The sequence below is a fragment of the Sceloporus occidentalis genome, unplaced genomic scaffold, assembly GCF_023333645.1.
Source record: "Sceloporus occidentalis isolate IW3139 unplaced genomic scaffold, rSceOcc1.0.p SCAF_8, whole genome shotgun sequence".
Lineage (NCBI taxonomy): Eukaryota > Metazoa > Chordata > Lepidosauria > Squamata > Phrynosomatidae > Sceloporus > Sceloporus occidentalis.
In genome coordinates this window covers 22821938-22837818 of record NW_028316988.1, presented here as the reverse complement: position 1 = coordinate 22837818, position 15881 = coordinate 22821938, and the positions used below count along the sequence as shown (strand labels likewise).

The 15881-nt window shown below is 49.3% G+C and overlaps 1 protein-coding gene across 3 annotated transcripts; it reads right to left on the bottom strand.

The window, feature by feature from the left end:
• Positions 1-922: 922 nt before the first annotated feature.
• On the bottom strand, positions 923-13434 carry GBGT1 (globoside alpha-1,3-N-acetylgalactosaminyltransferase 1 (FORS blood group)). 3 transcript variants are annotated; one of them, XM_089535322.1, is made up of 7 exons: positions 12953-13434; positions 11790-11889; positions 10086-10148; positions 5560-5610; positions 5432-5467; positions 4532-4666; positions 923-4031 (listed from the first exon to the last, which is right to left on the bottom strand). In XM_089535322.1, the coding sequence occupies exons 1-7, from the start codon at positions 12993-12995 to the stop codon at positions 3347-3349; spliced, it is 1113 nt and encodes a 370-aa protein (XP_089391448.1). In that variant the 5' UTR covers positions 12996-13434; the 3' UTR covers positions 923-3346. The 3 variants fall into 3 exon arrangements, with proteins under 3 accessions (XP_089391448.1, XP_089391449.1, XP_089391451.1); XM_089535323.1 differs by having other exon boundaries at positions 13180-13434; XM_089535325.1 differs by lacking the exon at positions 12953-13434 and adding an exon at positions 11992-12084.
• Positions 13435-15881: the final 2447 nt, after the last annotated feature.

The window sequence follows — 15881 nt, the reverse complement described above, 5'->3', positions numbered from 1 at the left end:
CAAAGCAAGGTTGTGGGCAAGGAGGAGGAGGCTGCCATTAGCCAGAGGCCTGGGGAGGCCTAGTGGGACCCTTCCCATTAGCAAAAGAGGGCATGTGCCACCCCTTGGGGCTGACACGAGTCCAGAGGACCCCCCACAGCCACACGTGTCCGGGAGCCTGAGGGAGGCGGCTGTGCGCTTCCTGGCACAATCACTCACATGCTGGTTTTTGGCAAGGATGGGGTTGCTATGGCAACGGGAAAGGCTGGCGAGATTATTTTTAATAATAAAAAAGAGGCAGAGTGCATTTGGTGTGATGCAAGGTGATGGTGAGCAAGGAGCCCCATTGAATTGTCCCCAGGGGGGGCACACTGGGTGCCTCTGGATGTGGGTCAGCCCACTCCCTTGCCTTGCAATGGAGGCAATGGACACTCCAGCTGTGAGCACCAGCCTTACTGAATGCCACCCCAACAGGCATTCTCTGCCTTCATATTCCCAAAGTGCTCACAGGGTGTGTATGTGTGTGTTCTCCATCGAGTGCATGCAGAGATGCCAGCCTCCTCCTTCAGAACCATGCCCCCCCTCAGGGACTGGGCATGACGGGCAAACTAAGCCCAGCCACATCAGTCCCATACCCACTGACCCACTCTCTCAGTTGGGAGTGAGAGGCACCCACCCACTCATTTAGGAGGAGCAGTCTTGTGGTGGTGGCCCACAGCTTGGTGACCCACATGGCACCACGTCCAACTCTTAGAGGCCTAGCACCGACACTTATTTCCAGCTTAACGGAGGGCACTTTATTGCACCAGGCCCACCTGGAAGAAGCTGAGATAAAGACATTAAAGGGCATTAAAAGAATATTTGCCTGTTTGGCACAAAACCAAATTGATCTGTAGACACGTATTTTGAAATGAAACAATTCAACCTCTTTGCCATTGTTGATGAAGAAAACGCTTTATAAGCTACATTTGGTAGGGAAACTAGTCTGTAGGAACCCACTGTGACCATCCAGGTTTCACAAAACCTATGATCTGTACTGATCTGAAACCTATGAAGAAGGGATGCACCTTCTTTCCAAGGCAAGGGTTCCCAAGCTGAGATGTGAGATAGAATTTCAGGGTGTGTGACAAAAAATGGCTTGTCTCTTTGAGTGACAAGTCACAAGTCATTGCTCATTTTTAATGAATAAATTGGAATCTAGTCAGTTTAACAGTTCCTTTCTCTATGCTTATGTTGAGCACGAATATGCAGATTCATATGTAAAGCTACTTCCGAGGACAGCTTTAAAGGCATCCCATTTAATAGCATTATTTGTTTCTAGGTGTGCGTTATCTATAAAAATAATTAGCAATATCTGTGATGATCTTGGAAACAACAAGTGTCTGATTTGCCACCATCTTTGCATTTAGTCTCCATATATGAGTTCTGCTTATGTTCTACATCGGGGTAAGAAAGAGGAGCATAATCTGACAGCTAGAGTGTTCCTATGGAAACCTTCTCCACATGTCTGCATATAGAAGAGCAAAGCAAAATATGGTCTAGTCAAGAGGAGCACTGAAATCTTTCTGAAAAGTATAATCCCTCTCTAATGGGTGCTTTCCCCTACATACATGACCAAATGATGGTAGGAGATCTGCCCAGACAGATCAAATTGATGTTTAGTCCATGTGGGGCATGGTGTCAGTCTGTTTCGGCTAATCTCCATTACCATATCCGAGTTGCCTCCAAGTAGCAATTCCCCCTCTGCAAAGTCCTCTAGCTGAGAAAGCATATGAGTAAAAAAAATTATTTGGCCCTGGGCAGGAGCATAATAAGTGTGGATGGTGAGGATCCTGCCTGCTAGGATACCTTTCACATACCCTTCACACACACCAATCATTCTTCTGAGTCTGCAAAAAGTAAGCCCATAGCTAGGTGGATCACTGGTGCACTTGCTTTGGATGAGCCACCGGCACAGAACTGTTTCCCAAAGCAGCTGTGAGATCATATGTTCCGATTACGTCTGCATCTGTGGATCTCCTGAAATAGGGTTGTGTCTGGGCAGTTATGGATGTGAGAGTTGTCAGGAAAGCAGATAAGAAGAAAATCAATTATTTTGAAATGTGGTACTGGAGAAGAGTGCTGAGGATATGTGGACACCCAAAACAGTCAAACAAATGGTTCTCAAACAGATCAAGCCTGACATCTCCCTGGAAGTCCATTTGAATTTCCTGGACTTTGTTTGCCATATTGCTGCATGGCCAGAGGAGGAGGAGCCAGCCTGCTAAAGATACCCTCTCCATACCATCTTAACTAATGACAGAAACAACAAAATGCAGGCATTTTACTAACATCTCTAATTTTTCTCCTGTTTAGTATGTAACATCTTGTCTGATGAAGAAGCCAGTGGAGCTCTGAAAGCTTGCAACAAGTATACTGTGCATTTCAGTTGGTCAATAAAGGTATCACTGTTTGGTGGATTTTTGTCATGATAACCTTGTTTAAATAAAAGGCTTTTTGCCTGCTGGCAACAGGAGAGCAGTGTGGGGCCAGTCCAGTCACCTGTGGAAGGGGGTTCCAGAGGGCAGAAGGGACCACTGAGAAGGCCCTGTCTCTTGGGACCCCACCAGATGGGCCTGTGATGGTGGCTGGACTGAGAGAAAGCCCACTCCCAAACTGCCACACCGAGGGTGTTCAATCTCCAGCAGGTTTGTGTTGGGAGATAGGCCGCTGAAGAGAGAGCAATTGGCTACCAATCTATTGTTGGTGGAGGATGGCTAGCCTCCGTCCCACAGAGAGGAGAGGTGGGATGGCCAGACTGTCCCTGAAGAGGGAGGAATTCCTGAGATGATGTAGAATGACATGATGGAACCACATCCTGGGAGCCTCCACGGACCCAATTTTCCACCACCAAGATAGACTGGATTAAGAATATGGGTGAAACACTCTCTTTTATTTCCTTTATCACAATGCACTTTATAGATTGCTGCTGAAATTCAGAGCCGGGCATTTTTAATATACCATTTCGTTTTTGCAGCTGGGGAGTTGCAGGAAGGGGGAGGCAGGGCTTCCATCTCACTTCAGCTTCATCAGCTTTCACATTATGTCCATTTATCCCAATGTTCTCTATTTAAAAAAAACAGGTGCCTTGTGCATTGGAAGATTGCTTCAGAACTCCTCATAAGAGCAGGAAAGCAGTCTTTGTGTTCATCCGGCAGGTACTCTTTGGAACAAGTAAGATTTGAACCCTGGCTACCTGGCTCACATCTAACCTGCTCTTTAGTCACCATGGTGGTCCTCAGAGACTTTATTTGATCCCGCCAGGCACTGCCCAATCTGCAAGGAGTCTGCAGACACAGACTGATGGACTCTCCTCCTCTTACCTGGATCAGTCCCTTACCAGCCTATGGTTCTTGTACACAGTGGAGAAGCGGACGACCTGCATTTCAGGAGGCGGGCGTTTCGTCTCATCCCAGACATACTCTGGAGAGAGGAGCTTGGAAGGCTTGTGGGATAGCAAATGGCGGTTCAGGTGGCTTTCTTCTTGCCAGGCTGCCATGACGCCGTTGGCCTTGTCTGCTAAGATGGTTGAGTGGCAAGCCCGGGTCAGCTCATACACATGCTTCACCAGACCTCCGAAAACTGCCCCAGCATAATAGAAGTCTCCCTCCTCCCTGGAGATGAAGGCAGAGGAGACACTTCTCCTCTCGTAAGGGAACATAGTTCGGGGGCCCTTGTAGTAGCCTGGGTGGATGGCTGCAACTGTCTCCCCGAAGGTCTCGGCACCCCAGGGGTGCTTGAAGACCATGTCAATGTCCAGGCAAAAGAGGTAGTCTACTTCTCGGTGGGCCCTCCCCGCAATGTGCCGGTTGATGGCCTCCATCCGCCTCATGGAAATTTCTTCCCAGTGCGTGTGTCTTTTGATCGGGAGGAGGTTGAGGCTTCGTCCGGCGGCCAGGCGGGTGGTGGGGATGTCCGCAGGCTTGTCAGTGAAGATGTAATAGTTCACACGGTAGCCCCTCATGAAGTACTGTTCTGCTGACTCCAAGAAACGGTCAGCAAATTGTGTGTATCTGAGCAAACAATGAAACAAATCAAGAGCATCATTAGAGGCGCAGTCTGAAGCATTTTGCTGCCTGGGGGGAAGGACAAGATGGCTCCTCCGATCCAAACTGACTGGACTGGCAGCTGAAGCAGGGATGGGACCAGGGGCAAAAAGAAGCCCACGGGAAACATGTGGTCTCTCCTTCCTCCTCCTTCTTCTCCTCATGGCTGCAGTAGCTCCTTGTTCACCACTTGGCCCTGGTGCTGGCAGTAGACCAAAGACCACCAGGCAATGGGCAGTGCTAATGGGCATCACCTGGGCAGAGCCATGCATGATGTAGCCCGACTCCATGGCCATCTGGTTGCCTCTCTGCCTCTTTGCTCAGATGGGAGCCCCTTCCCAGCAGCGCCCAATAAAAATCCATTTAGGCGATACCATTGGCTCATTCCAGCCAACAGCTCCAAACTTCAGGAGACTCTTGAACAACCAGAGTTCCTCCCATAAGACTCCCCTGCCCTGCCTACTCACTTTCCAACAGCGAAGGCTGTCACTCCAATGGTGAGGTTCAAGGGTTTGTAGATGGCGTCCAACATGTCCGAGTTGAATGTCCCCTCCCATACAATGGGGGCCAGCCAGGGGGTCACTGTGAGTACATCACTGCGTCTGGAGAAGCAAAGGAAAAAGGGAGCTGAAAAAAGGCATGAGGAAACACCCCAGGAGGGTCGATCAAGCTACCATCCCTCCTGTGAAAAGCCATGACTACCCTTTGGGATAGCAGGGACCTGGGCTTCAGCAAAAGGAGACAGATGCAGACGAGGGGCTCAGGAAGGCAGACCAGCAAATCCATCCCCAGCCCAGGAGCTGCTTTTCAAGCACAGAACAGGGGTCTGCATACAAAATCTTTTTGTCACACACATCCGAAGCCTCACGCTAGGAAGGGGGGGGGGTGTCTCTTGCTGATCTTCCACAAATGACTCAAAGACCTACGCAGTCTGCCTCCTGCCCACCAATGAGCTAAAGGATTGAGTTAGTTAGCACAATGCCCTTTTATCTCCAAAATAAAGCAAATTGCAGAACCTTGCTATGTTATCTAACAGGAATTAAAACTCTCACTTTGCATTTGAAAAACATGAGCTTTTTCAATGAATCAAAGAACAAATGAGACCCTGCAGGATTAAAGGGCTTCATCTAAGCAGTTTTACTAATCAGAGGAAATTGATAATGAGATTATCAATTATAGAAATAGATTATATTAATATGATATTAGTCATATTATCATAGTTCTAATAACTTTTACAAGCGCCCTCTAAGGAAGTCATATTCCTCAATTCTTCCATCCCTTCTCCATGTAGATGTTTATGAAATTATTTAAGTGCAATCATATGACTCAGCCTCTTGCAATATCAGACTTTTTTCCAGGGTACTTACGTCTGTTGAACAGCATTTGGTTGAAGATAATAGAATCTGGAAAGAGTAACAAGCAAACAGCAGTATGTAAGAGCAGTTCAAAAAGGAAGCTAGCCTTTCAAAGGGAGGATGGGCAGATCAGCACTTACCGTGGAAAAAGCCCAGACATTTTCTCCCCTCGGTACTGCAGTTTCATAGCACTGCTCAGAAAGAGAGAGGAAAAGGGAAGCATTACCTGCAGGTCGGGAGCTAAGAGTCTTTGCATGTTGTATTTTTGAATGCACAGAACAAGAAAAACCACAATCTCACCACCAATGTGGAAAAGGGAATTGTATATTGACATGAAAACAGATGGATGTTTAAACTACTTCTCATTCTAAAAAGCAGAGTTTGCAAATAAAAACCAGATATAGTATTGTCAGTGGACAAAAACAGCAAAGTCACCTATTACAAGCATTTTAATAATTACTTCTTTTTGTATGTTTTGAACTCTCTTTTTGTAATTGCTTTTTACTGTATTTGCTTTAACTTTTGCAAGCCATCTTGGGTTCCAATACTGGGGTAAGGATAGGATAGGATGTAAACAAGTCAACCACCCAGGGCTCATGGACAAAAAGGCCCATCGCCAGCAGATGAATCAGGAAAAGGCCTGGCTGAAGAAGACAATAGATGAAAAATCTCAGTGTGTGGCAGCGAGGGAGGAATGGCAGAAACATCTCCCATCCCATAGGGACCAAGTCTAGACCAGGACTACTTCACACTGAGCTTCCAGACCTAGCATCCCACCTTCTGGGCCTGTTTTCTGGCAATTCCAAATGTGCCTGGAAGTCCAGCAAGCAAGACGCTAAGGATGTAGCTGTCTTTTGCTGTCTGAGACCCAAATCCATCACTTGGTTTAAGGGGTTAGAAATGCTATTCAGCATCCATTTTAGACAGAAAAGGTTCAGTTTCTGTTGGTTCCTGGAACCCCTTCAAAGTCTATTCATTTATTCAGTGCCCAGTTGGCCCTCCACATTTGTGGGAGTTAGGGGCACAAGACCCTCACAAAAGTGGGGGAACAATAAATACAGTGGGCAGCAGCAAGTCAGCAACAAGGTCCAGCTGCCCGGCACCCATTCCTTGGGCTCCTTGAAGAATGAAAAATACATGCCTGGAGCCAGACCCTGCCATCACCGCCACCCCATGAAACCGAAGGCTGCCATATGCAAGTTCACCCGACAGCCTCAAGGTTCAGAAGCATTAAGAATGTACACCTGTTGGCCAGACCCCACTGCTGCCCCTCCTACAGCCCAAGGCTGCTGCATGAATGTGGACACCATGGGCTCAAGCCTTGGGGGTGTGTGGACACCATGGGCTCCAGCTCTGCCCTGCCAGCTTCAACAGAGTCGGCTGAGTCAGGCCATAGTTTGGATTTGCCAGCTCCAGCAGAGTCTGTGCCTCAGCAGCCCAGCCTCCCCCCAGAAGAGATTCCAGGTCTGGGAGACATAGAGGAGCAGGAGGAGCAGGTAGCTACCTTCAGCCAAAGAAGGACGGAAAGAGTGTGCCTCAGGCAATCCCGGAGGTTAAATGAGAAATGAATCGCTAAGCAGGCGTGATTAAGTACTAGTCTAATATAAACGTTCCCTGGCAAAAGCTTCTCTCTCTGACTCCCTCGGACTTTGCTGACAGACTCCTTGCTTCCTAGACCTCGGATTGACCTAGAACTCTTAACCCAGGACTGGACTTGCTGACCTGCTCTCTGGAACTACTGACCCAGGACTGGCCTTGCTGACCTGGTCTCTGGAACTCTTGACCCAGGACTGGACTTGCTGACCTGGTCTCTGGAACTCTTGACCCAGGACTGGACTTGCTGACCTGGTCTCTGGAACTCTTGACCCAGGACTGGACTTGCTGACCTGGTCTCTGGAACTCTTGACCCAGGACTGGACTTGCTGACCTGGTCTCTGGAACTACTGACCCAGGACTGGACTTGCTGACCTGGTCTCTGGAACTCTTGACCCAGGACTGGACTTGCTGACCTGCTCTCTGGAACTCTTGACCCAGGACTGGACTTGCTGACCTGGTCTCTGGAACTACTGACCCAGGACTGGACTTGCTGACCTGGTCTCTGGAACTCTTGACCCAGGACTGGACTTGCTGACCTGCTCTCTGGAACTCTTGACCCAGGACTGGACTTGCTGACCTGGTCTCTGGAACTACTGACCCAGGACTGGATTTGCTGACCTGGTCTCTGGAACTCTTGACCCAGGACTGGACTTGCTGACCTGGTCTCTGGAACTCTTGACCCAGGACTGGACTTGCTGACCTGGTCTCTGGAACTCTTGACCCAGAACTGGACTTGCTGACCTGGTCTCTGGAACTCTTGACCCAGAACTGGACTTGCTGACCTGGTCTCTGGAACTCTTGACCCAGGACTGGACTTGCTGACCTGCTCTCTGGAACTCTTGACCCAGGACTGGACTTGCTGACCTGCTCTCTGGAATCCTGGACTCTGGACTGGCTTCTGGTTTTGCTCTATTGGGCATTGGACTGGTAGTGTGCTCTTAGAACTGTTTCCTTGCTGCTGCAAAGCTTTGCGCTTGTTTCCACTTGCCTATCTCAGTCTTATCAGTTTCTCTGTTGGCAGCTTTCCTGGACAGCACCCTTCCTGTTATTCTCAGCCCACAGAGACAGGAACACAGGACCGGCTAGGCCTGGAGGCCTTACCTCACTCTACATTCCTTTCTCTATGGGCTACAACACCCAAGCCTCCGTCCTGGAAAGCGGGAGGAAAGTGACTGTGGCCAGATGATGGCAAACTTGCAAATAATAGAATCTGTGGAGGTTAGCCCTGCAAAAGTTGAAGGCTGGCTATGTATCTTAGCTTTCTCCCAATGTGGACTCAAGGTAGTTTACAGTGCTGGTTAAAGCAGGATACAGTTTAAACTATATATGTTACAAATGTCAAGTTTTGTTTTAATTATCTTACTAAAATATTTTAAGACACGTAGGGCATGTTTAAGAGACAAAAACACAGCAAACTCCATTGAAAGAGCCTTCTGCCCCATCCAGCTGAAGACCAAAGCCTTGTTTAGATAAAAAGATCTTATCCTGCCAACAGAAAGAGATCAAAAAGGGAGGCACAGTCGATTTATTCATTAAAATGTTTCCATCTTTCCCTTTTATCACAAGACATCCAGGGCTGTATACAAGTAAAATCTGCAGCAGATCCTGACCCTCTGTGGGATCTTTGGGCTGCCATCTTCTCGCAATCCAGCCTCTTCTTAAAATGCTGTATTTCAAGGCGAACTCCACTTGATTTCTCCCCTAGTCCTCCATCATTCAAAACGTATGTTTTAAGACCATGGACTGAGGCACAATGATTTTGAAGTGGACAACATCCAGAGAAGGGCTGGCAAGTGTCTGCCTCCCTCTAAAGGGTCACAGCAGCCCCCATCCTTCACACACACACACACACACACAGAGAAAGAGAGAGAGAGAGAGAGTATCCCAGAGCTTTCACTGGGGCAATATAAAGGAATTAAATACAGCAGAGTTGTTTCCCAGGTCCTCACGAAGGTTGCGTCCACACAACAGAAATAATCCAGGTTGACACCACTTTAACTGCCATGGCTCAATGCTATGGAATTCTGGGCTCTGTCGTTTTGAAACAGATAGCTTTCCCTGTCAGAGAGCTGTGGTGTCACAACAAACTACTGTTCCCAGAATTCCATAGCATTGAGCCATGGCAGTTAAAGTGGTGTCAACCTGGATTATTTTTGCAGTGCAGGCACAGCCTTAGACTTTGCCTGGCATCTTGTGCATTGGTACACTCACTGTGCTGACATACAGGTTTCACCAAGCAGCCCCCTCCTTCCATAAAAACCAAACACAGCCAAAGCAGGCTGTTAGCTCTTTTCTGGTCAGTTTCTCTGCTCAAGGTTATGATCTGGCTGAGATATCACACCGGAGGCATGAGAAGCACCCTGTCTACATGATGAGTGTGAGCTGTTATTGTTCTATGAGCTTCAAATGGCAAAACTATATGACACTTGGGGTTCTTAGCAGACAATGAACAATATAAAATAACAAGGGGGGACCCACAAAATGCAATCTTGTTTCTGGACTGTAGCCAGCCACTCTAGAGAAAACCCCATTCCTCTGGCTTTTTGTTAAAAAACATTCCTCCACTCCAAAAGGTCCCCCAGTCAGACTTCTCCATGCCATGACTGGTTTGGGTTTTTGGAGGGCAAGAGTAGGAGGTCCCCTGTGAAGCCTGGAGGACTGAGGTTGGCAACCATATAGGCATGATGGATCCAGGAACTCTGTCAAATGAAATCACACAGAGGAACCCACACAGCCCCCCACCAAACTGCATCCTGCTCTATCCAGCAAAAACCCACCAGAAGCCACCTTGCCCTGAGTCAGGCTGCTGGTCAACCCAGACAGAAGGGATGGGAAAGGCCAGGCTGTAGAAGTGGATCCAGCCCAATGGGTCTCTGTGGAACAAGGGGCCCGTCTTGGAGCACACAGACTGTGTCCATCTAGCCCATGGATGGACACACCAGCTGGCAGCAGGGACCCCAGCAGATGGATGCCCACTGGGGTGTCTAAGAGGGAGACAACCCAGGCACTTGGATATGATGGGAGTTGCAGACTGCCCAAGAACCATTTTGGGCAGCCAAAGGATACTTACAAGATCTCTGGGCAGGGAAGGTAAAACGGAAGGTAGTGGATGGGGCTGCTCCCTATCAAAAACCTGCAACAAGAAGGAGGACAAGGAGGGGGTTCAGAGATGTAAGACAGGCCTTAAAAATAGCCTAATGGATAGGCTGAGCACATATACCATTTTAAATGGAACAATACTTTTTTCCCCATATTTTTTTCAGACCATACCATTGTTTTAATATGTCAATTTTGTTTCATTTTCAAGAAAAAAAATGCTGTTATGTTGTGAAAATGGTTTGAAGATCCCTATTCAAAATTGTGGTTGTAAAAAAAATTGTGTCGTGGAGTGTGAGAAGTTTTATGAGAAGGTGATGAAAAACTGAAGTTTGCTGAGTAAGATTACTTCATAGGAGAAATATTCATGGTGCGATTGTGGTGAAATACAATGCCTACCCAATTTTGTATGAGTTCTGTCACTTAAGAATAATTGTTAGCTCAATTTGTTCATGTCATAAAACTTGGTATCATCTTACAGTTGGCCCTCCTTATACACAGATTTTTTATGCACGGATTCAAGCATCCACGGCATGAGAATATTAAAAAGAAGTATAAATTTCAAGTATCAAACTTTGATTTTTTTTTCCATTTTAAAAAAGGGACACCATTTTGCTATGCCACTGTATTTAATGGGACTTGAGCATACACGGATTCTGTTATTCACGGGGGGGTTCCTGGAACCAAACCCCAGCGGATCACAAGGGTCCATTGTACCTCTTCATGAATACGGAACATTACATAACCCTGTCCTGTTTTTGCCATCCCAATGTCCTGTTTCTGTCTGAAGAAAATATGGTCAGCCTACTAATGGACACTCACATGACCAGTCAGCGCACCACTGCTCCAGAGGCCTACTGCTGACCCCATCATCCATTTGCTGTGGCCTCTCTTGCCTAAGAGACACCCCTGTCTCCTGGGAAGACCATCTGCTCCCCTACAGCAGCAGGTGCCATGCTCCTTGGTACAGTGCCAGCGTTGCCACCATCTGCTCTTTGGCCTGAAGAGGGGCATAAGGGGCTCCCTGGGTGGCCAATAGCTGGGGTTGCCCCTTGGGGGAGCCACTTTGCGGGTGGGGTGAGGGCAAGGGCTGGTTACCCTCTTTGAGAGTGGACTGGTTACCCTCTCTCCATTCCATCTGTTTCCATGATGCAGGGACGTAGCTAAGGGGGGGATCTTGGGGTCCGGGCCCCCCCTTCCATTAGAAAAATGAATGGTGTGTGCTGCTGCGCCACCCCCTCCAGCCCCATTATAATGGTGGCACTTAGTCTGGACCCCCCCCCTTCCTAAAATCCTGACTACGTTCCTGATGGACGTTGTCTCTGTACTAAACAAGTGACTGCTGCCAGTAACAGACTGGATGAGGGTGAGCAAACCAAATCTTACCCTATATTCTTACGTATATGTATAAGTCAAGATTAGGTTTTGGGGTCAGAATTATGGATTTTGATATGACCTGTGGATAAGTCAAGGGTAAAACCTAGAGTTTTCCTGCCCAGGCATTCAACAAGGGTTTTTGCGACTTTACTCAAGGGAAGGGGCAAAACCATGAGTTGAGGATGGGAGCCCTCTCAATGTGGCCCCAGGGGTCTGTTGGACGAGGGAGACCCGGGAGCCTGGAGCTTGTCCCCAGCACCGTCTTGGAGGAAAGAGGGCACAGTTTGGAAGGGAGACTCACCAGACAAGTACAGGCACAGCGACGAAGCAAAGTCCCAGGGGAAGAAGCCGCAACAGTTTTTGACCCAGCATGGCCTCTCTGCCCAACATTTTCCTGGTTCCTGGAAGAAGGAAACGCTCACTGAAACCTCACAGGATCCAGCAAGGAAACTGCTGGTGTCTCCCCGTCCCTCGCCCTCCACCACAAACCCCTTGGCACCCACCTGGTGAGAGGGCTCAGGGTCTTCCTGTGGGTGGCAAAATCACAAATGCCAGCCACGCTGCATGTTCCAGGCAAACTGGCAGTGCAGCATTTGTTATTTAGGGGAATGGTATTATTGGTGGCTGATGGCCAAAAAATGTCCTCATCCTGAAACTTGTGGAAAGTGTTGCAAGAGTGAAAACTCCTCTACTTTTCATGGCTGTGTAGAAGTTTTAATACAATCGGTGTATTATATAGCGATTTAAAAGTTAAGTGGGAACACCCCCTATGTTGTCCCTGCTCCAGGGAGGATGGATGTTTCGGGGGGGGGGAAGGAAGGGGAGAGAAAACCTCTGGACCATGGAAGGTGGCGAGAGGTCTGTGATGCAAGAAAGGAGACTGGAGGTGGCCCTCCATGTGCTCTGGGACTGCAGCTCCCATCAGCCCTATGGAGGCTGCCCAGCCCTGAACAAGACTGCTGGGGGCTCCATTGTGCAGACAAACAATTTTGGATGTCATAGAATCATAGAATCCTAGAGTTGGAAGAGACCCCAAGGGCCATCAAGTCCAGCCCCCTTCTTCTGCCATGCAGGAACTCTCCATCACAGCATCCCCATTACAGACAGATGGCCATCCAGCCTCTGCTTAAAGACAGCCTCCAAGGAAGAAGACTCCATTACACTCCGAGGAAGGAGTTTGTTCCACTGTCGAACAGCCCTTACTCTCAGGAAGTTCCTCCTAACGTTGAGCTGGAATCTCTTTTTCTGCATCTATTGTTCCGGGTCCTAGTCTCTGGAGCAGCAGAAAACAAGCTTATTCCTCCTCAATATGACATCCCTTCAAGTGTTTAAACAGGGCTGAACAGTAGTTTGTGTGTTTTGTCCTTTCGCGGGGCACACAATGAACACTTCCCTTCCAGCCGGCTTCCTCCTCCATCATCACAACAATCCCAACACACACACACACACACACACAACACCCACCGGCCTGTGCTTTCTTTAGAAGCACTTCTGCCCTCTTTGTCATCCCAGATTTGCCAACCCCGATGTTGTTTGGCCAAGTCTTCCTCTTCGGAGGTTGGCCAGAGGCTGGGCGCTGCCTTCCGGCCTCCTGGCAAAGGAGGCTGGGCTGGATGGCCTCGGGGGGTCTCCGAGGAAGGCAGAGGAGCCCTGGGCAGGGGCCAGTCTGGACTCTGGGGGCCTGCTCTTACCGCGGGGCCAGCAGCCGCCTCCCTGCTGCCTCCGACCCACCTTCCGCCCGCCAGGCTCCCGGCGCCGGCTTTCGCTTTCGCTCTTGGCCAAGAAGGGCGGCGGCTTCTCCCTTCTTCTGGCAGAAGGATGCTAAAAGCCGGCGAAGGAGAGGCATCCCCCGGGATTCAGGGCTTTCAGGGGCTCTCCTCCCTCCCCTCCTGGCTGACAAGGGCGCCCGGAGGCATAACCCTGCTGCCCCGCTGCAGGAGCCTCGGGGTCCGGGGCCACCGGAGAGCTCTCTCTCTCTCTCTGGGGAAGGAAGGAAGGAAGGAAGGAAGGAAGGAAGGAAGGAAGGAAGGAAGGAAGGAAGGATGCCTGGCCGCCTGGCTGCTGCCTTGGAGGCTCTGCGAAGGGAGGAGGGCAGCGCTGCCTTTGTGCCCCGCCGGCCGGGCGGCATCCCCTGGGCGGCCCTCCTCCTCCTGCCGCGTCTTCGCCCGGGGCAAGGCCAGCTGGGCCAGGAGGCTCAGCCCCGCTCCCGCCCTTTCAGGAGCCCCCAGAGGGCCATCAGGGCCATCAGGGCTGCTGTTAGAAGCCTAGAGTTGGGAGAGACCCCAAGAAGGGCACCCAGTCCAGCCCCCTTCTGCCATGCAGGAACTCTCCGTCAAAGCAGCCCCAGTGACAGATGGCCACCAAGCCTCTGTTTAAAGGCCTCCAAAGGAGGAGACTCCACCACTTTCCTTGGGAATGAATGTGCTCCACTGTCAGACAGCCCTGACTCTCAGGAAGTTCCTCCTAATGTCGAGCTGGAATCCCTTTTCCTGGAGCTTGCATCCATTGTTCCTGGTCCTAGTCTCTGGAGCAGCAGAAAACAAGCTTGCTCCCTCCTCAATATGGCATCCCTTCAAGTATTTAAACAGGGCTATCATATCACCTCTTAACCGCTTCTTCAGGCTAAACATCCCCAGCTCCTTAAGTCTCTCCGCATAGGGCTTCATGGTTTCCATACCTTTCACCATTTTAGTTGCCCTCCTTTGGACACATGGCTCCAGTTTCTCAATGTCCTTTTTGAATTGTGGAGCCCAGAACTGGCCACAATATTCCAGGTGGGGAATAGAGTGGGACTATTACTTCCCTTGATGCAACCTAAAATCGCATTGGCCTTTTTAGCTGCCGCATCACATGGTTGACTCATGTTCAACTTGTGGTCTATTAGGACTCCTAGATCCCTTTCACACATATAAGTCTCTCATTCAGCCAGGTGTCCCCCATCCTATATCTGTGCATTTCATTTTTTCTTCCTAAGTGCAGCACCTTACACTTCTCCCTGTTGAAGCTCATTTTGTTACAGGCTCCTATGGGGGGGTTTTTAATTGTAAAATTTTAATACAATTATTTTTTAAAACATTGTAGGCATCTCCAGAGGCCACAAAAACACCTGTGAAGGGCTGCACTTTGCCCTCCCCTGGTGTACAGCCACCTGAGGCCATGGGGCACTCTCTCCAGCTGATTCTATGTTGTGGCTTTTTCTGCCCACTGCCCCAGTTCCCTCTGTATCCTTTGAAAGCATTGCCCCAGTCCTTGATGTTGCCCTGCCCTCTCCAGCACTGGAGACTCCGCCAAGTAATTCAGTGTAAGGCTCCTCTGATGAGCTTTGCAAGACTCCTAGCAAATGCATTCTTGCCAGCTGCTGTAAGACACAACCCACCTCTTGCAAGGCATTCTTCATGAACTAACAGAACATGGTACAAGAGGCCAACATTTGTCTGCTGGTATCATCTACAGAAGTGGAGAGCCTGCATAGTGTTGTGGTTTGAGCATAGGGTGATGACTGTGGAGAGCAGGGTTCAAATCCCTGACGTTCAGCCATGGAAACCCACTGAGTGACCTTACGCAGCTCACACTCTCAGCCTCAGAAGAAGACAAGGCCAAACACCCGCTGAACAAATCTTGCCAAGAAAACCCAGGATAGGTTTTGCCTCAGGGTTGACATAACTTATCTTACCACATTTGTTTCCACATGGATCAGAAAGAAGGGGTAATAGTCAGTGGGTTTGATGCACCATGTCAACCTCCCTGTTACATCATTGACCTTCACACTCCTCTCAAGTCATCTTATCAAGCCCCAACCCTTTGCTCTTCCATCCCCAGAAACAACCATGGCTCCGTGTCCTCAGGGTCCAGAGGCACTTGTCCCCGTTCCTTTGCATCACAGTCACTGATGAAGGGGAGAGCTTAGAAATGGTTGTGTAGCTCCAAGCTGGAAGGTCTGTTTCTGTGTGTCACATGCCTCCAGGATTTTCCTCCTGTGGTTTGGAATCCTTGCCCTCTTCAGAGGCATCCCCCACTTCTTGTGCTTCCAAAAGAGCCTGCTCCACTTTTCCCCAAAAAGTTTCATCCTCACTGCTAAGTCAAAGTGGGTCAAAGTGAGACATGAGTCCCATGTTGCTGTACCAGTAAGGCAAACAGCTTCCACCTGGAGCAAGTACAGCATGGCAGACCCTCTGGCAGGAAAACAAACATGGCACAAACACTGCAGCAACTCATCATCATCCATGTTCATTGCCTCATGGCAGCAGCATAGCTCTCCAGGCCTCCCACTCATAATCTCCTCCACAAACTATCTACTGTATTTACCTTTTACTGTTCACTGAGCTCCTGAAACTGAGGTGGCAGCTATATACAGCTCATGGCTTCTAGCCCCCCAACCAAGCCCCATCCCCTT

Excerpts from the sequence above, each read along its gene's own strand:
- GBGT1 (XM_089535322.1), bottom strand. The coding sequence starts at position 12,995 with ATGACAAAGAGGGCAGAAGTGCTTCTAAAGAAAGCACAGGCCG. Across the intron at positions 11,890-12,952 it reads TCTAAAGAAAGCACAGGCCG|GAACCAGGAAAATGTTGGGC; the intron begins GTGGGTGTTGTG and ends TCCTTCTTCCAG. Across the intron at positions 5,611-10,085 it reads CTTCCCTGCCCAGAGATCTT|TGCTATGAAACTGCAGTACC; the intron begins GTAAGTATCCTT and ends CTTTCTGAGCAG.